This window comes from Ranitomeya imitator, chromosome 2, assembly GCF_032444005.1.
Source record: "Ranitomeya imitator isolate aRanImi1 chromosome 2, aRanImi1.pri, whole genome shotgun sequence".
NCBI classification, from domain to species: Eukaryota; Metazoa; Chordata; class Amphibia; order Anura; family Dendrobatidae; genus Ranitomeya; species Ranitomeya imitator.
Window position 1 is genome coordinate 513,924,709 of NC_091283.1, and position 21,841 is coordinate 513,946,549.

Consider the following 21,841-nt stretch of genomic DNA (forward strand, 5'->3'; position numbering starts at 1 on the left):
AAGGTACCGTCACACTAGACGATATCGCTAGCGATCCGTGACGTTGCAGCGTCCTGGCTAGCGATATCGTCCAGTGTGACAGGCAGCAGCGATCAGGCCCCTGCTGTGATATCGCTGGTCGGGGAAGAAAAGGTACCGTCACACTAAGCGACGCTGCAGCGATACCGACAACGATCCGGATCGCTGCAGCGTCGCTGTTTGGTCGCAGGAGAGCTGTCACACAGACCGCTCTCCAGCGACCAGCGATCCCGAGGTCCCCGGTAACCAGGGTAAACATCGGGTTACTAAGCGCAGGGCCGCGCTTAGTAACCCGATGTTTACCCTGGTTACCATCGTTAAAGTAAAAAAAACAACCACTACATACTTACCTACCGCTGTCTGTCCCCGGCGCTGTGCTTCTCTGCTCTGGCTGTGAGCGCCGGGCAGCCGGAAAGCACATCGGTGACGTCACCGCTCTGCTTTCCGGCCGCTGTGCTCACAGCCAGAGCAGAGAAGCACAGCGCCGGGGACAGACAGCGGTAGGTAAGTATGTAGTGTTTGTTTTTTTTACTTTAACGATGGTAACCAGGGTAAACATCGGGTTACTAAGCGCAGCCCTGCACACAGCCCAGAGCACACAGCCAGAGCAGAGAAGCCCAGCACCGGGGACAGACAGCGGTAGGTAAGTATGTAGTGGTTGTTTTTTCTACTTTAACGATGGTAACCAGGGTAAACATCGGGTTACTAAGCGCAGCCCTGCACACAGCCCAGAGCACACAGCCAGAGCAGAGAAGCCCAGCACCGGGGACAGACAGCGGTAGGTAAGTATGTAGTGGTTGTTTTTTCTACTTTAACGATGGTAACCAGGGTAAACATCGGGTTACTAAGCGCAGCCCTGCACACAGCCCAGAGCACACAGCCAGAGCAGAGAAGCCCAGCACCGGGGACAGACAGCGGTAGGTAAGTATGTAGTGGTTGTTTTTTCTACTTTAACGATGGTAACCAGGGTAAACATCGGGTTACTAAGCGCGGCCCTGCGCTTAGTAACCCGATGTTTACCCTGGTTACCGGGGACCTCCAGCGACCAAACAGCGACGCTGCAGCAATCCGGATCATTGTCAGTATCGCTGCAGCGTCGCTTAGTGTGACGGTACCTTAAGACTAGTGTGCGGAATTCCAGTCTTAATGAATCGGCCCCTAGGTTCTTAGCTAGGGGTCATTTCTGTTTTTGTTCTCTGCTTTTTGGTTGAGTCCAGATGTAAAACAATATTTTCTTAGATCTATTCATCTGGTGTTCTCCTCCTTCTGACGCAGTGTCTCTTCTGTGCTCGTGGCCTCATATTTCTTGTGTGGTATCGCTTCTGCTGCATTTTTAAGTTCAGGGACCCTTTAAGAGCTTCGCTGTGAAGCGGCAGTGGCCTGTATACATTCTGTTCACAATGGTAACTAAGACTTTCATGATCAATTTGTAAATTTTGCTGAGCCGCAATAGATTAATGTAAAATATTTGGCTACTCACTCAGGTCTTTTTTTCTAAAGTTACGCTATAATCCAAGTGTATCGTGCCTTCTTGTTACAAATCCATAATTAAAACAAAATATCTCATAAAAGACTCACAAATAAATCCCAAATTAGCATCATGCACAGAATAAATAATGGGACAGAGAATAGAGTGGTCTGCCTATAGATAGTGTGTATGTATATAAATACAGTGAAGGAAATAAGTACCGGTATTTGATCTCTTGCTGATTTTGGAAGTTTGCACACTGATAAAGGCTATAATTTTAAGGGTAGGTTAATTTTAACATTGAGATATCAAAAATTAAATCCGGATAATCATATTGTATAAATTATATAAATTTATTTGCATTTATTCTGGTGGACAACTGTTCATTATTAGGTTATGCCTGAACTAAATGTTTATTCCAACCGCTCTCTGACCAAATTCCCTATTAGGAGAACCCATGACAAATGGTGCATTTCTATATCTCTTTGGGAAAATCCCTACTTGTTAGGATGCTCCTCTGACAGTAAGTGATAATCTGATCCCAAAGTGACCTTCTTGGATTCTCGGAGATCAGCTCTATGGCAGACCTGGCAATAAGGAGCCATTTATAATTTCCACTACAATAGATTTTTGATTTAACCCCTTTTTGCCATTGGACGGAATAGTACATCTGATGGCAGAACCCCCGCTTTGATGTGGGCTTCGGCGGTGAGCCCGCATCAAAGCCGGGACATGTCAGCTGTTTTGAACAGCTGACATGTGCCCGCAATAGGCGCGGGTGGAATCGTGATCCACCCACACCTATTAACTAGTTAAATGCCACTGTCAAACTCTGACAGCGGCATTTAACAAGCGCTTCCAGCCATTCAGCTGGAAATGCACACACCGGTGACCCCCGTCACATGATTGGGCGTCATTGGCACATCGGCATGACAACCAGAGGTCTCCTTGAGACCTCTATGGTTGTTGATGCCAGATTGCTGTGATCGCCACCCTGTGGTCGGCACTCATAGCAATGCCGTAATTCTAGTACGTATGTAGTATGTATGTATAGAGGCTATTGAAGCATGGCAAAAGTAAAAAAAAAAATGTTTTTAAATATATGAAAAAAATATATATACAATTTTAAATCACCCCCCTTTCACCCCATTCAAAATAAAACAATAAAAAAAATCAAACCTACACATATTTGGTATCGCTGCGTTCAGAGTACCCCGATCTATCAATAAAAAAGGATTAACCTGATCGCTAAACAGCGTAGCAATAAAAAAATTAAAAACGCCAGAATTACGTTTTTTGGTCGCCACGACTTGCATTAAAGTGCAATAACGGGTGATCAAAAGAATGTATCTGCACCAAAATGGTATCATGAAAAATGTCATCTTGGCATGTAAAAAATAAGCCCTCACCCAATCCCAGATCACGAAAAATGGAGCCGTTGGGTATTGGAAAATTGCGCCTTTTTTTTTTTTTTAAGCAAAGTTTGGAATTTTTTTTCCACCACTTCGAGAAAAAAGAACCTAGACATGTTTGGTGTCTATAAATTGTAATAACCTGGAGAATCATAATGGCAGGTTAGTTTTAGCATTTAGTAAACCTAGCAAAAAAGCCAAACAAAAAACAAGTGTGGGATTGCACTTTTTTTGCAATTTCACCGCACTTGGAATTTTTTTCCCGTTTTCTAGTACACAACAAAACGTCATAAACTATGTGGTCATTTCATCATTTCATGTTTACTAATTTGAGCCTTTTATTTTACTTTTTTTTCCAAAACTCACAGAACTTAAAAAAGTTTGTTTAAGGGGGATTGGGCTATGTGTGCGGTGACCAATTTACTATAATTAGTACAAATTGGTGTAAATTCTAGAAAAAAATTACCACTGTTAGGCCAGCTTTATTTTTTGGCACACACATTAAGAGACGCATTGAATTTATTAAGGAACGTGCCCCTTGTAAAAAAAAACGCTGGTCTTAATACATTTCCCATTTAGTCTTGGCAAGTGGGGCTTAAATGGTTTGTGCACTTTCTACAAACGTTTGCCCAAACACTCAGGTTCTTAAAGGGAACCTGTCACCTCATTTTTAGCTATTAAACTGGCCCCAGTGTGCTGTTAGTGATGCAATGTGCATCACTAAAATGTTTTTGTCAAAGAAAATCTCCAAGTTTTAGGTTTAAAATACACTTTATATCATTAGAGGATTCCCTTGCATACCTTTCCGTTCAGTCATAGGGGTGGCGACTTTATCTTTTTAGTCAGTGTACTTTTGAAATTAGGCACGCTCACAGCATTGAATTTGACTGGCCCGTAGTCACTGCAACCACATATCAAATCCCGGCACGTGTGCACTGCCCATCAGCTCCCCAGGCATGCGCACTGTCTCTAGGTGTACAGCCCCCGCTTCATATCAGATATGCGCATGTGCCAGAGCACACAATGGAGGAGGACACAGTAGCGCGCATAGCATGCGCGCTCACACATCATGTGGCCACTGACTTAGTGCAACTCTGGCACAGGTTTTTTAACCTAATACTTGGAGCTTTTATTTGGCAAAAACATGTTAGAGATGTACATTGCTTCACTATCACCACACTGGGACCAGTTTAATACCCAAAAATAAGGTGACAGATTCTATTTAAACGAAAAAAACGCAAACAAGCTGAGCTTAACACGATTACAGCCAATCGCTGAGCTCATTGGCTCTGTTTATGTAGAGTCTACATTGTAGAGAGTTCCTTAAGGCTAAAAGTAGTAAAATCCTTAAAGTGCTGAGTAGCTTATCATTAAATACTGATTATGATTTCTTATGTCACAAGCTTTGAATAAGAATATTCTGATTCCTCACACAAACCATTCGCTCGTCTCAGGACCCATAAACATAGACACCACATATCACATCCATAGGAACCAAAGATTCAGTCACTTGGGCAGCACCAACCTACTGAAAGACTCCACCGTCACCACACATGGACAGGGCAGACAGCAGTATGTTGAGGTCATTCCCACAGGCAACACATTCTACATAAAGAAGAGTATATTTCAGATTAAGTGAGATTTTATTCTGACCTGTCCTACGATGTTACATAATAATGCAACTTATGTAATTTTTCTATGTCTCTGTGACTATAGGAACTGGCTACCAGACACACCCAGAGGGAGATGGCGTGGTTGAAAGAGGTTGGAGATGACCAGTAAGTCCCTGTTCTATCAAGGTTTTGTTTAAAGGGTAATTTAAAAAAAAAAAAAAACCTGTTCAATGTTGTGACAATACATGGATATTATGTTCGTTTGTATGACTAGAATTAAAAAACTGCCTTGGCATGAAAGTAATTTACCCAGCAGGGTGCGGTCTTGCATCAAAGTAATGCGTATTTCCCAAGTGCCCCGGACATAGCGGGACAGTCCAGAAATTAGTAAAGTGCCCCGGAGGTCAGGATTATCTCCCGACTTCAACTGAATCTGTGTCTTCAGGGAACAAATCAGTTTAACATAGTGACGGCGTAAGGAACCATGAGATCCCTGCTTTTTAAGGTCATGTGACTGGACAGCAGAGACCATCTCAGTCAGTGAAGCAGGTATGCCAGCAACTGGGATGCTTGTGTGGGAGCAATATACTGTACTTTCCGGGGTGGGGGCTGTGGATGGCATCTTACTTTGGCAGTACTTGTTAGGGGCATCAAGCTGTGTTGGAGGACTGTGTGGGCATCATACTGTTTGGGATAAGAACTATTGGAGCAATATACTGTATTGTGGGATTGTTGAGGGCATGATACTGTGTAGGGGGATTGTGGGGACATTATACTATGTGTGAGTGCTGTGGGGGCATAATAACAGTATACAATGTCAGAGGGTCTATGCGAGCATTATACTGTATGGAAGCATTATACTGTGTGGTGGGTGCATTATACTTTGTGGGGTCCTGTGGGAGCATTATACTGTGTGGAGGACTGTGAGTCCACCATACTGTGTTGAGGGAATCTGTGGGGGGCATCAAAGTGTGGAGGTGACTGCGGGGGTATCATAATGTGGCACAGGCAGTAAGTATCATAACATGTGGGGTTTAATGTATGGGTGATAACAAGCATCATATTGTATCGTGGACTATGGGGGCATCATACTGTGTGTGGTGGAAACTTTGCCGGCCATGAAAGGAGTATCGTACAATGTGAGAACACTGATGGGTTTTATTAAGAGCATTATTCCTGTATGAGCATATATAAAGAACTGGGTAAGGTTAAGGTTTTGGCTTAGGATAAATTAAAAAGTATATGTCCCTCTTTCCTAATTTTCAAATTGGAAGATATGGTCTTGAATAAAAGTAGACAAAAGAGTGAAGTACTGGGAACTCTCTTTGGTTCCCTTTTTAAACAGGTCTAGGCAGTACTTGACTTGTTGCTCCTCTTGAATCAGGTCCATACTAACAGACAGAGAACAATGCATGCTTTTCAGCTGTGAAACCACTGAGAAACCAATTATCTTTATTTACACATGATTTACTGTTACTATTAAAACATTCAAAAATATAGATATTTTTGACCAGTGGCTTTCACCAACTTTAATCCGACCCTCCTGTGAGTAAGTGGGAGAATGTGGTAACCAGCATTCAAAATGAATACTTACAGTTGGTTGCAACATTTTGTCAGAAGATGGTGCTCTACACTCAAGTCTTACATTGTGTGCTTTCATTGTGTGTACATGATTGTATTATACTCTGTATAGTTATTTCATGATTGTCTAAAAACTGTTATTGAGTTATATCAAGTATCAAAAGAACTCATCAGCAAATTGGTATACTGTTAAAAGTATAAAAATTATTGTCCATAGCAAATTAACTTTTTCTTTTGTAGTTTTTTCATGTGAACTATGATGAACATTTAGTATCACCCTGTGAAGCATGACTGTGAAAATACATTTAACCCATTGACAATTTAGATTTTTATCTGCCTTATTGTGGGTAGGATAGGTCCACACTAGCGTTCCATTTTTTTTCCCATTATAGAACTTGCTGCAATAGATGAGCCCTGTGCCCCACTCTGTTGTCCCTGCAAAATGGTGCAACCATCCACAAGGTTGTAGCAATACAGAGAAATCCAGGAACCAGGGCACCATCTTCCTTTGGTAACTTTATTAGTACAGAAAAATCACAACTTTTCGTCCGCACAGAGCTTTTATCAAGCCATAAAAAGAGAGAAGTTGCTGCACTATAATAGTGTCAGTTTGTTCCTTCAGGAGGACATAATTTAAAAAATAAAAAAGTCGCATGCTGGTGTTTTGTTCCAGTAAAAAGTAGAACGTGCGATGGAGCTTCCTTATAGAATGAGAACCTAAGGCTAATTGTAGTGGGTCCCCTAAAATATCACAGAAGCTAGATTTATTTAGAAACGTGGCACAACTTTACAGTTTGGTTTTTAACTGCAATTGGGGACCTCCGCAGCAGCTCCAAATATGTATGCCGTATTGTGCCACTGAAGGGGATACAGGGCCGGTTTGCTGTGGGCCGGAACTGAGTTCTCTATGACCTGAAAACCCTCTTCTAAACAGGAGTCAGACAGGTGTAGGGTGTTCGGCTTTATTCACTGTTCCTCCATAATGTTCCTCCAGGAGTTATGGTCACCTCCCTGTCCATGGGACCAGGTCCGGCTTTAGCTTAAGACTAGACCGGAGACCTTACGTCCGGGTTAACAGGGTGAGCTTCACAGTGCAATTCGGTTACACACGGCTGCAGCATTCAGAATAAGACAGTCGCTATTTAGTGATATTATCTGTTTTTGTCCTACTAGTCTTTGTCTCCGTTCTGCCCAACTTGTCCCTAGCCCAACTGTTCTTGCTGATCCTAGGGACCCTCCTTCTTGCATAAAAGCTTCTAAGAGGACCACCATCTTTCTCTGTGATCCAGACCAAGATCTTCCTCACAGGGGAGACAGAGGTATGGCACTCAGTACCTCTCCCTGACCTCAGGCTCAAAACGATTCCGTTGTCCAGACGAAATTTCAGATGTATCGTGATGCTGTGAGGAGACTTGAACTGACAGCACCTTCTCACCTCTGCTGCATCTACTTTTCTTAGAACCTGTTAGCACTGTAATGTCTAGCTTTGCTTCCACTCACTCACACCTGAATAAACTGTCATTTAACTAGAACTTCCCTCCCAAAATATGGGCTAATCCCAACACTATTAACTACCTAATGCCCTGTGTAATGCAAGCTATATTCCTATACCTAATGTGGTTCCCTTAGTGGATAGATCTCCCGCATTCCCTGGGACGGCCTTAAGGCATAGCCTAGAGAAGAATTGAACACAACATCGGCCGTAGGAATAAAATGAAACCTTTTGTCACACACAAGAACATATTACAACCATAAACCACAACATACAACCCCTTTGTTGACATGATGTCTTCATCTACCCTCCCAAACCATTAAACCGCAACATGTCACTGAGAGGCTATCTACTGCAAGACCTGTCTGCCCCTCCTCTACGTCACTCATTAGACTGCACCAGTCATCGCACATTATGCCTTTCACATCCTTTTTCCTACAACCAAGAGAATTGCCTTAGATTCAGTAGGGCAATCACAGTTAAAGGGGACTGTCCTCAACTTGACCATCCCTGATATATTTGGGGTTTCCACAGGAAGGAAGTTATATACTCACTAGATGGTGGCCCGATTCTAACGCATCGGGTATTCTAGAATATGTATGTATGTATGTACGTCGCGCTTAGCACAGCCATGTAGTATATAGCACAGCCACGTAGTATATAACACAGCCACGTAGTATATAACACAGCCACGTAGTATATATCACAGACAGCCACGTAGTATATATCACAGACAGCCATGTAGTATATTGCACAGCCACGTAGTATATAACACAGCCACGTAGTATTTAACATAGACAGCCACGTAGTATATAGCACAGACAGCCACGTAGTATATAGCACAGCCACATAGTTTATAGAACAGCCACGTAGTATATACCAGTGATGCATTGCGAAATTACCCAGATGACTTACATCTGGGTAATTTTGCAATGCATCACTGGGAACGGAAGCTGGCGGCAGCATAGTGCGCATCGGTGGACGTCGGAAGGTGAGAATAGCACAATTTTTTACTTTTTTTTAAATTATTTTTAGCATTATGTCTTTTTACTATTGATGCTGCATAGGCAGCAAAGTTGGTCTGGGATGGGGCGACACACTGGCACTGACTGGAGGGGAGTAGGGGGGGGGCACTGACTTGAGACTAGGGAGGGGCCAATTCGCGGCTGGACTAAGCCTGTCGCTGATTGGTGGCGGCCTGCCGGCTGCGACCAATCAGCGATGCGGGATTTCCATTACAGACAGACAGACAGACAGACAAACAGACGGAAGTACCCCTTAGATGATTATATAGGTAGATTTCATAAAATAGAAGTCCATTCTGTCCATTGATCAAAAACTCTGAAATCTAGCCTGGGAGTCATGCTCTTGCTTTCCAGTGCGCATCACTTATTTTAGGCCTGCTTTTGCTAAATCCCGTGCACAATGTTCCTGTGTTTGCATACACACGCAGATATATGTTCTACAGAAGTGTGCAAATACTTAGGCATGTGTGAAAAAAATGTTGCAAAGTAAGAATGCCTTCAGAAGTTTTAATAGTTTTTATAATCAATTAACAAAATGCTAAGATAATGAACAAAAGAGAAATTGAAATCAAGTAAATATTTGGTGTGACTGCCCTTTGCTTTCAAAACATCATCAATTCTTCTAGGTACTTGCATACAGTTTTTCTTGGAACTCTGCACGGAGGTTGTTCCAAACATCTTGGAGAATTAACCACAGATCTTCTGAGGATGTAGGCTTGCACAAATCATTTTGCCTCTTCATGTAATCCCAGACAGACTCAATAATATTGAGATCGGGTCTCTGTAGAGCCATATACCGTAATCACTTCCAGGACTCCTTGAGCTTATTTACACTTAAGATAGTTCTTACTGATATTGGCTGTATGTTTTGGGTTTGTCTTTCTGCTGCTAAATGAATTTGTTGCCAATCAGATGTATTTCTGATGGTATTGCGTGATGTGTAAGGATCTGCCTATATTTCTCAGCATTGAGGACACCATTAATGCTGATCAAATCCACAACTCCCACTGATTACTGCCAGTTCTGAGCTGATGGCACTGCTAGACACCTTCCGATTTGAAAGGGTAGTAAGCATGATGTGTCTTTCATCTGTTGCACTAAAAACATTAGAGGTTATGGTGGTGCGCTCCGAGTAGAATAAGTGAGGATGTAGTAATTAAAAACAAATGCCTTTTATTTTAGGATTTTCAAAAATCACAAACCGGTTTTCGGTGATATCACCAGACGAAGGCTCTATTGCAGAGCCGAAAATCGGTTTGTGATTTTTGAAAACCCTAAAATAAAAGGTATTTATTTTTAATTACTGCATCCTCATTAATTCTACTGATAGTGCACCAACATAATCTGTTATGTTTTTATCTCTTCCGGTTTTATTAATGTAAGGCTACGTTCACATTTGCGTTGTTGGGCGCAGCGTTGTCGACGCAACGCACAACGCATGTCAAACGCATACACAACGCAGTGTTTTTTGACATATGCGTTGTCCTATACAATTGAAGATCAAAAACGCCCCCCCCCCCCAAATACATTAAGTCAAAAGGCGCATGCGTCAAAAAACGCGGCTCAACGCAGGCACCTGAGCCCTATGCGTTTTTCATAGACACTAATGTGTTTTTTTGCCGCATTTACGACGCAGGTGCAATGCATGTGTTTTTCTTCGGAAATGTGACGCATCAAAACTGCAACCTATAGTGGCATCCGCGCCCTGTCTGGTGCGCCAAAAAAACGCATGCGTCATACAACGCATGACAACGCATACCGGCGCATGTCCATGCGCCCCCCATGTTAAAGATAGGGGCGCATGACGCATGCATCGGTATCCGTCGCCGACGCTGCGCCCAGCAACGCAAATGTGAACGTAGCCTAACATGGATATTGTTTGATGCTGCAAATCACCCCCTCAACTCCAAATGTTATAACCCTCACCATTGGACTTAACTGCCATTTCAGCGCCACCATGCTCACCAAAGCTGTTGCAGCAAGTTTCCTTGGCTGAACACTGCGCCTATCATTCTTAACTTTGGCCATTTCTTGGTGTTTCTTCTAAAGAGCTCGAACAACACATCGTGAAACCCAGTCTGCTTTGAAATCTTACCTATGAGAAACCTTGCTGATGCAGTATAACTACCTACTTGTTGCAGTACTCAATACTGACATTATTTATGACCTGTGACATGAAGCTGTCTTTCACAACCTCACCTTTGTAGGAGAGTCTGCCTGTTCCTCACCCAGTTTCAAGCCTCCTACACAGCAATTTTTGCTTCACTTAATCACTGTGTTCCAATCTACATATGTAAATGATGATCATTGTCACCTGTTTGGTATATTTGGTTACTCATAAACCTGCATATAATTCTACACAATCTCTGATTTTAGACAAGCATAACTAGAAGAATTGATTTTATTCTGAAAGCAACACTCAATGTTGATTAGATTTACATTTATCTTTTGTTCATTCAATTTTCATTTTGCTAATCGATAAAATAAACTATTTTTTAAAGAATTGTTGCTTTGCAGCTTTATCCCACACCTGCCTAAAACTTTTGCAGAATATTGTATATATATATTTATAATTAGACTTTTAAGGCCCAAAGAAAGGTAATTGAGCTGCATATAATAATTTCCACTGACAGTTTGAGTGGGATTTGTTTCCACCTTCCACATAATGCCCCCAGGTGTTGACTCAGAGACCCCTTCTGTGAATCATATCCACTGTGCGTCCCTTGGTGTTATTTTCCAATAATAGTTCTAAGAAAAAAAGCCCCATAAGGTTATGTGAAGCCTTAGAAATTAATTCCACATCTCTAAAACAGATATTTATTCATAGCGGTCAAGTGGTTAAAAGACCTTTTGACATCATGTAAGATCATCACCATGTATCCTAATTACAGAAAAATAAGCCAAAGTGTATCTGCTTAGTCTGATCGATATAGTCAAGCTATGTGTTTCTACAGATATGTGTGGGTCTTCTAGAGTAAGATCTATATATTCACTGAAATCATTGTAAATGTACACCCAATTGCCATTATTCTCACTTTAAATATTTTCTTCACGAATGACATTTATCAAGCCAGGATTGGTACTTCATGTACAATTGTTGAAGGGCCCACTGCAGTTCCAGGTTCTTCTCACAAAATTAGAACATCATCAAAAAGTTAGTTTATTTCAGTTCTTCAATACAAAAAGTGAAACTCATATATAATATAGAGTCATTACAAACAGTGATCTATTTCATGTGTTTATTGCTGGTAAATTTTGATGATTATGGCTTGCAGTCAATGAAAACCCAAAAGTAATTATCTCAGTAAATTAGAATACTTTATAACACCAGCTTGAAAAATAATTTTAAAATCCGAAATTTTTTTAAAAATATAAAAAAAAAAAATAAACAGTCAAATCACCCCCTTTTGCCCCATTTCAAAATAACACAATAATAAAAAATACACATATTTGGTATCACTGTGTTCAGAAACGCCTGATCTATCAAACTATAAAAAGAATTAATCTAATCGGTAAACGGCGTAAAACGCCAGAATTATGGTTTTTTGTTGCCGCAACATTGCAATAACAGGCGATCAAAACATTGTATCAACATTGTATCAATAAAAACGTCCGCTCGGCATGCAAAATATAAACCCTTACCCAGCCCCAGATCCTGAAAAATGGAGGCGCTACGAGTATTGGAAAATTGCGCCATTTTATTATTTTTTTTTACAAACTTTGGATTTGTTTTCACCACTTAACTAAAAAAGAACCTAGACATGTTTGGGATCTATGAACTCGTAATGACATGGAAAATTGTAATGGCAGGTCAGTGTTACCATTTAGTGAACCCAAAAAGTTGTACTTTTTTTGCAGTTTTAACGCACTTGGAATTTGTTTCCTGTTTTCCAGTATATGATGTGGTAAAAATCAGTGGTTTACAACCTGGCCCGCAAAAAAACAAGCCCTCACACCGCCATATGTATGGAAAGGTAAAAATGTTATGGCTCTGGGAAGAAGGAGGGGCGGAAAACAACTAAAAAATGGAAAATGGCCTGGGTCTGAAGGGGTTAAAAATATAAATCTGAAAACTGTGACGGGCATTTGTATTCAGCCCATTGTAGTCTCATACCCCTAAATAAAGATCAGAGAGACTATTTGCCTCAAAAAGTCACATAATTAGTAAATTGAGTCCACCTGTGTGCAATATATTCTCAATATAACTACAACTGTTATGTGAAGGCTTCAGAGATTTGTTAGAGAACATTAGAGATCAACATCATGAAAACCAAAGAAAATACCACACAGATGAGGGGCAGAGTTGCGGAGAAGAGTACAGCAGGGTTAGGTTATAAAAAAGTAGCCCAAGCTCTAAACATCTGGAGCACTGTTCAGTCCATCATCCAAAAATGGAAAGCTGCAAACCTACCAAGACATGGCCGTCCACCTAAACTGACATCCCATGCAAGGAGAACACTAATTAGAGAAGTAGTCAAGATTCCCATGGTCACCCTGGAGGAGTTACATAGATACATATCTCAGGTGGGAGAATCTGAGGACAACTATAGGTCATATACTTCACAAATCTGACCTTTATGGAAGCGTGGCAAGAAGAAAGCCATTTCTGAAAGCAAGCCATAAGAAGTCCAGTTTTCAGTTTGTAAAAAGCCATGTAGGGGTACACAATTAACTTGTGGAAGAAAGTTCTCTGGTCAGATGAGACCAAAAGAGAACTTTTTGGGTTAAAGACAAAACGCTATGTGTGGCGGAAATCTAACACTGCACATGACCCAGAAAACACCACTCCCACCATCAAACGTTGTGGTGGCAGTATCATGCTGTAGGGATGCTTTTCTCAAAGGTGAGAAAAAGATGGATGGCGCTAAATACTGGGCAATCTTGGAAGAAAACCTGTTACTGCAAAAGTCTTGAGACTGGGGCGTGGATTCTCTTTTCAGCAGGACAGCGACCCAAAAGATACTGCCAGAGCTACAATGGAATGGTTTATATCAAAGCAATCTAGACTTAAATCCCATTGAGAATCTATGACAAGACTTCATAATTGCTGTTCACGGAAGCTCTCCATCCAATCTCACTGAGCTAGAGCTAGTTTGCAAAGAAGAATGGGAAAACATTTCTGTCTCTGTCTGTGCAAAGCTGGTAGAGACATAAACCAAAAGACTTGCAGCAGTAATTGCAGTGAAAGGTAGTCTTACAAAGTATCAGACTACAGGGGGGGCTGAATACAAATGCACATGACAATTTTCATATTTATATTTTTAAAATATTTAGAAAACCACGTATCATTTCCTTTACACTTCACAAATACTTGCTAATTTGATTTGGTATATCACATAAAATCCCAATAAAATACATTTAAAATGGGTTTTCCCACTAACTAAAGTTCATTTTATTCACTGAATCTTGGAATAAAAATAAGTTCCACAATTGGGTGTGATTAAAACAAATGTTCCTGTGTCGAAATAATGTTACCAAATGTGGTCCTTCTTTGTACTGTTTAATGGCTGTCTGACCATGCATGGTCATGGTCTAATCATATCACAGCTCTTGAGCAGGGAAGGATGCAAAAGAATATACAAACAGTGGGACAGGATGTGATCACAGGGGATTCTGTGAGGTAAAACATTGTTTAAAAACAGGCAAAGAAGTGTTTTACCTCATAAAAAGAATCAGCTGCAAACCCATGCTGTAATGTCTGTATACTCTTTTGCTTCCTCCCCTGCCCAGGATGTGGTATGATCAGATCATGTCCCTGCATGGTCACACACAGCCATTATACAGTACATGGCTGGGGCCAGGATAAACTAATTTGGTGCCATAGCAAGATGAAGTTAATGCCGCCCCCACCTCCACACTCCAAAGCAAAGGAATGGCTCAGGGACTAAGGTAACAGTGTAAAGTATGGTTACCACAGCTCCTCATATACTTTGCTGTCCCTCCTTCACAGCCCCTCATTTCATGGCCCAAATGCAGAGCCCCTCATTTCATGCCCCCCTGCACAGACCCTAATTTTACGCCCTTCGGCACAGCCCCTCATTTTATTCCCCCCTCTGCACAGCCCCTCAGTTTTCCCCCCATCTGCACGGCCTCTCAGTTTATTTCCCACCATCTGAACAGCTCCACATTTTGTTGCCCATCCATGCAGCCCCTGTTTATTCACCCCCATCTGCACACCCCTATGTTTATTCCCCCATCTACGCAGCCCCTAATTGTATTCTTCCCCCTGCACAGACCCTTATTTTATTCCCCATCAGCACAGCTCTTAATTTTATTCCCCCCATTAGGACAACCCCTCATTTTATTCCCCCCATCAGCACAGCCCCTCTTTTGATTCCCCCCACCTGCACAGCCCCTCATTTTATGCACCCCTGCACAGTAATATAAGAATTAAATAAAAAAGGCTTATATTCACTTAATCCTGGATCCCATCCAATGTTTCCGCTTCTATGCAGTGCAGCAGTGGATGGAGTGGGTCGAAAGGAGAGATAAGGGTGAGCGGTGTCAGTGACAGAAATCACTCACCTCCGTGCCTGTGCCCCGACCGTTAATGTGCTGAATGTCTGCAGCTGCAGGAAAATGCCGGGCGACCGCAGACATTTATCTTTTTTTTTCAAAGTGTGCCCCCCTCAGATATGTAGGAGGTGGCCCCCTAGGCAGGTGCCTACCTCTCGTCCTGGCTCTGACAGGGGCACATGTACAAGATTATCTCAGCACAGCAACATTTTTTTAATCGCTTCCTATTGTGGACCTTATTTTCATTCCAAGATCTAGTGAATAAAACTAACTTTTATTTGTGGGAAAATCCCTTTAAGTTTGTGGGTATAATGTGTAAAAAATGTGAAAAAGTTCAAAGGGTATGAATACTTTTTAAAGGCACTGTATACTAATAATAGTATATGTACATCTAGAATATTATGTATATATAATATAGCAATTAGTCTACATGTGAACACACGGTAACCGTTACAGCAGACCTTCAGACCTATTTAGGTTACATTCTCTTTGCATTTTAAACTTTGAACAAAAGAAACAGCACAAATGCAAACAAGATGTTTTTTAGTAATTTCCTGCTATTGTCTATATCTCATTTTAATAGCACAGTTAGGTAAATTCGGGAGGTGTTAAAATAGGTGTGATAATGAGCTTTGTGACTGATAATTTTTACCAGAGGACTAAATGAACTGGCACAGCAGAAGGCACAGCTGCAGACCAAAGTATGACCCACATGTTGTGTGAGTATATTATGGATTAAGGGAAGGGTAATACCAGGGAATGTGGCGTTTTTCCTTCCACAGAATGACTGCTTATTTGCCCCTATTTTACATGATCATTTGTTCAATTCTCCTTGTTCGTGGTTGCTATTGTATTAGGGCCTGATGATAGGGGGCTCTGCACACAGGGTATCATCACCCAAAAGTAAGAGATGCGCCCAATCCGACTCGGATCCTTTCTCTTCAGATGCTGGGATGAGACTAAAGGCCCCATACAGTTTATACAACTCTCATTCAGCCTACAATTAGATTTCCTGGCTTCTGTATACTTATAAATATTCGGCTATGCATTCATGTCTTCGTTACGGTGAGAGAGGAGATGCTGCTGTTAGACTCATTGGGCAGCGACTTATCTGCCTGCAGAACAAAATATCGGGTCATTGCAATGTAACCTACTTGCTTTTTATCCCCTAAACATTATCTTTTGGGGAAGAGCTGGAAGGGCCCCATAACCAATGAAGGGTTATCCAATCCTGACGAACATCGGCGAGTTCATAGGACTTTTCTCGAATGTGTGTAGGGATCTTCAGTGATTGCTAGAGAACAACAAATAAACTTAGCACTACATTTGGAGGCCATTTATTAATGTAATGTTAGGAGTAGTCAGGGGCCCTTATTTGTTTTGATGATTATGGTAAGTGGTTGCGAGGCTGTAAGGCCACAGTCAGGAACACTGAGGTGGAGCACTACAGCAGAAACATGCCCACTCGAATGTATGCACCAAAAAAAGAAATAGTCTGAGAATTTGTGACATCTATATGTTCATGGCTTGTTTTTAGTCCAAAGGACTTAAAGTTTAATCTCTTAATGACCACCAATACGTCTTTTTACTGACCTGAGACATAAGAGACTAGCATCCCCATACAGGTGACAATTAAGCAGCTTTCGGCTGACAACTTGCTGCATCAGCCACGATCGGTGTTCGTACCGACGATAGCCGTTTAACCCCTTAGATGCTGCTGTCAATAGTGACTACATCATATAAATGGTTAACAGAGTGTGGCTTCTCCCTCTTGATCCCCATCGGTGCCCGGAGATCATGGTTTTGCGGTCTTGATGTTTTGCCACGGCAATTCACAGCCAAATAGCAGCCTTAGAGTCTGCCGGCTATAGTGGCCTGTTCAGAAGTTAGCAACATTTAGGTGGTAAAAATACACTTTTTCATTCCTGTTATGTCATTTTGCATTCATTACTGAAAATCACATGAACGGTTAATAAACTACCCGACAGCAGTTTTCAATATGTCGGGGAGTGCTGTTTGCATAATGGTATCACTTTTGGAGGTTTCTCAATATACTGTATAGGACCCCCAAAGTCACTTCAAATCTGGATAGATCCCTAAAAAAATTTATTTTGTAAATGTCCTTGAAAAAATAAAAAATTGCTGCTACATTTTTAACCCTCCTAAAATGCTAACAAAATAAAATAACATTTTACAAATGGTGCTGATGTAAAGCTGACATGTGGGAAATGTTATTTAGTAAAGTTTTGTGTGGTATGAATATCTGGATTAAAAAGATAATCATTCAAAGTTTGAAAATTGCAAATTTTTAAACATTTTTCTCAAATTTCTGATATTTTTTGTAAATAAACACGAAACATATCGGCCTAAATATACCATTATCATAAAGTATTGTGCCACGAAAAAACAGTCTCTAGATCACTGGGATATGTTGAAGCGTTCCAGAGTTATTACTACATAAAGTAACACTGGCCAGATTTCAAAAATTTGGCCCGTCACTAAGGGTTAAAGGGACTATTTCACCAGCTTGTTTATCTTTGTATCTATCTATCTATCTATCTATCTATCTATCTATCTATCTATCTATCTATCTATCTATCTATCTATCTATCTATCTATCCCATATCTATCTATCTATCTATCTATCTAGATGGATGGATAGATAGATATGGGATAGATAGATATGAGATAGATAGATAGATAGATAGATAGATATGGGATAGATAGATATGAGATAGATATGGGATAGATAGATAGATAGATAGATAGATAGATAGATAGATAGATAGATAGATAGATAGATAGATAGATAGATAGATATGGGATAGATAGATATGGGATAGATAGATATGAGATAGATATGGGATAGATAGATAGATAGATAGATAGATAGATATGGGATAGATAGATAGATAGATATGGGATAGATAGATAGATAGATAGATATGGGATAGATAGATTGATAGATATGAGATAGATAGATAGATAGATAGATAGATAGATAGATAGATAGATAGATAGATAGATAGATATGGGATAGATAGATAGATAGATAGATATGGGATAGATAGATAGATAGATAGATAGATAGATAGATAGATAGATAGATAGATATGGGATAGATAGATAGATAGATATGGGATAGATAGATAGATAGATAGATAGATAGATATGGGATAGATAGATAGATAGATATGGGATAGATAGATAGATAGATAGATAGATAGATAGATAGATATGGGATAGATAGATAGATAGATATGGGATAGATAGATAGATAGATAGATAGATAGATAGATAGATAGATAGATAGATAGATAGATAGATAGAATCTGTTTGTATTGACTCCAACAAAACGTGATGGAGCCCCATGTTATATCCATTAGGCTCTACGCCGTGATTCTTTACATGCACTTGTTACAAAGAATAGTTATATAATTAACACTATAATTCAGCTGACATGATAGAACAATCAAAACCAGTAAAGCATTCAAATGAGTGTATATATAGCCTAAAAATGTAAACTGTATCTTTACCTATATCACCTAAAATATATTCGTGAAAAATGTGTAGTTTCAACAAGCAGTTGCACTCTTCTCACCTTTATTATTCATTCAGTTATTTTCTCTACTCTTTCTTACTTTTGCTTTCATTTTACATTTTCTTGAACTCTTGAAATTTTCAGTAATTGCTGAGTTTTGTTATAATAGTGAAAACACTAAAATACACAAAAAAGACAATGAATGCAGGAAGAAACCAAATGTGGGTAACTTTACTAATATGGAGAACTGCACACATGACTAATTGATGAGGTTTTTTAGTCATATTTCCTTTAAGCTAATACGTTACCATTTGATCACAGAAAATACAGAAAATAAACGCAGGTTCACCTGTTCGCCCACAAATGCTGTCCAACCATTCTGCTTTGTGGATAGCTCCCCAAACTTTACTCAGAAGATAGCACTATAAAAATGACGTACATAATTTACACTACTTTGGTATTGTCGGGAAATTAGGTCCTAGTAGGAGACATTGTACCTTTCGGGGTTTTTTGCTTAATACATTTATTTTTTCATAAATTTTTTGGAAACAATTCAACAAAAAACACTGACATTTTGGGAATTGTAAAGTATTTGACTAAGCACTTTCAGGTTTACTACTCTGCCTTTCATTGATTCCAAGTGCCTTATCCATATTGGTGCTTTAGAACAACTCTTTCTTCCATTAATGCTTCCATTTTGTTTTGTTGGCACCCCTTCTGTCTCGAGAATTAATTAAAGAAAATCATTATTTCATTATATTTTTTTAAATGGACAAGGAATAAAGCAAGACCACATTTATGGGCATTATGGTGCTATTATGGTGCGAAACAGCTCAGGGTGCTCCCTCAGATGTAGACACGTGGTTAGATTTGTAAACAATACGTAAGATAGGTTTCTGGATATCTAACACTTTAAGGCTAGGCTCACACCAGCGTATTTTCTCTCATCCGAGAGAATTGGGACGATCATCGTAATTACACTCTGATCAGAGTGTGATCATGGTGCAATCCGATTCTCTCCATGTGGAGAAAAGGGAGACTTTTTTTCCCCAAAAGCACTCATTGAGGATTGTTGCTAAACAGAGAAAGTATGCTGCGTCTTGCAAAACTATAGTCAAACTTCTTGTCAATTTTTTTAGTGGGGATCCATCTCTGAATTCTAGTTATGCCTTTGGTGTGTCATGGTCATGTTGAGGTGGGTGGTTACAAGCAATTCATTGTTGGATGCATGAGTGAATAAGTAAGCCGGTATGATTAAAGGAAATCTGTCACCACTGTCACCAGGTGTTTACTACCCCATCTGAGAACAGCCTTATGTAGGGGCAGAGACCCTGATTTTAGAGGTGTGTCACTTACTGCTTGCTGTCATGTTGATAAAATCACTACGTCACTGGGCAATATACTACATGGCTCTGTGCTGTACATCACTGGGCAATATACTACGTGACTGGGCAATATACTACGTGACTGGGCAATATACTACGTAGCTGGGCAATATACTACGTGGCTCTGTGCTGTATACTACGTTGCTGGGCAATATACTACGCCGCTGGGCAATATACTACCTGGACATGCATATTCTAGAATACCCGATGCGCTAGAATCGGGCCACCATCTAGTATATATACATATATATATTTATATTCAATCAGACTACAGTCTGAGTATATTTATGTTGTTGACCGGGATCTAGATTTTTTGTCTCTAGGATGATCAATATGTATGTATGCTTGGCCTCATTTTGAAGTCAGTGATTTTTTATGTTTGCAAAACACTGAGTGTCATCAGTGTTTGATCAGTATTACAGCTTTTACCATTAATGTTTCATCATTGATTTTCACATATGAAAAATAAAAATAATTTGCAAAGCTTCTCCTACATTTTGCAATGTTAATCATGGACAGCATAGGGATTACACACTGATGCCATCCACGTGGTGTCCATGATTTTCAGGGACCCATAGACTTGTGTGAGTAATTTTTATCTGCGACTCAATCAAAAATGGATGTGTCTCGTGATTTTTTTTTTATAGACACAAGTATGACACATGGTCCGAAAAAAACATGTAAATGTAAATAGCATCATAGACTTTACTAGGTATGTGTTCTATCCATGAAAATCCCAGATTCACTGACCTCTGAATGAGCCCTTACATATAGGCAGAAAATTTGTGTTATTTATCCCCATATTTGGTAAAATTGAAGGGAAGCCATGAGAGTGTTCATGACTGCCAAAAACTGTGATAGGACATTTGGCAGCTGGCATGAGTTGTGTACCACCGGGAAATGGATAATGTCATCTGAACAGATAGGAATCATTTAATTTGAAATTCGTGCACATTTAAATAATACTGGAGAGATTTTGTTACTTCTTTGCTATGAGCAATCGTATTAGGAAACAGGCTTGGGACACAGACGTTGTTTGCTTATTGCAAGATGTTTGTCACTGTTTAGTATGTGGAAACATATTGTAAATGGTCAGTGTGAATGCTCCCAGCAGATGGTGATTATGGAGCTGTAGGACGTCTACCTTGCATTCCTCCTGTGGGGAATAGTAATGGCTGACTGTGTCAATTATGATATGAGCTTTAGGATATTTGAAATTGCCTTCAAATAATCATCTGTTTGTGTAATGTTATTATGGCATAGGGCAGCCTGTGGCAGCGGATGTAGTAATGCAGTGTTTAGAGACCACTGGTCTTTGGGAACATTATCTTATACAACATAGTTCTCGACACCAGCGACAGGAGTGACAGCACAGCCACGCTTCTAGCCGTATCGATCACCATTATTAATTTCTACATTGTTCGGTGTCTGAAGAAGGTCTAAAATGTCAGGCTGAAACGTCACTGTGTGTATTTTTGGACTGCTTTCAAATAAATGATTTGTTCCATTTTTATCACTGAAAGGGAACCTTTCAGCAGGACTGTGCCCAGTGACCTACAGACAGCGTCAGGTCGGCACCATTATACTGATTACAATGATATCTGGTGACGAAATCCGTCTTGTGGTTGTTGTTTAATCTTTATTTTCAGTTTTTAGTTAATGATATGCTCGTGCACCGATGCGACCTGTGTGGGGGGTCTTCATGTGGTGCTCTGATTAGGTATTCATAATGCAGACTGCTGACAGTTCACTGATCCCTCACTGACCTGCCCCCTATTTTGCATAATGAA

The 21,841-nt window shown here is 40.3% G+C and overlaps 1 protein-coding gene across 2 annotated transcripts in view; it reads left to right on the forward strand.

The window, feature by feature from the left end:
• TBKBP1 (TBK1 binding protein 1) overlaps positions 1–21,841 on the forward strand; it is a 115,095-nt gene that overhangs the window by 67,899 nt on the left and 25,355 nt on the right. For both annotated transcript variants that reach the window (XR_011318383.1, XM_069751712.1), the window contains exon 6: positions 4,615–4,676. Coding sequence is in view for 1 of the 2 variants with exons in the window: in XM_069751712.1 (XP_069607813.1) it covers positions 4,615–4,676 (62 nt within the window). In the remaining variant the exon portion in view is untranslated. The remainder of the gene's footprint in view (positions 1–4,614; positions 4,677–21,841) is intronic.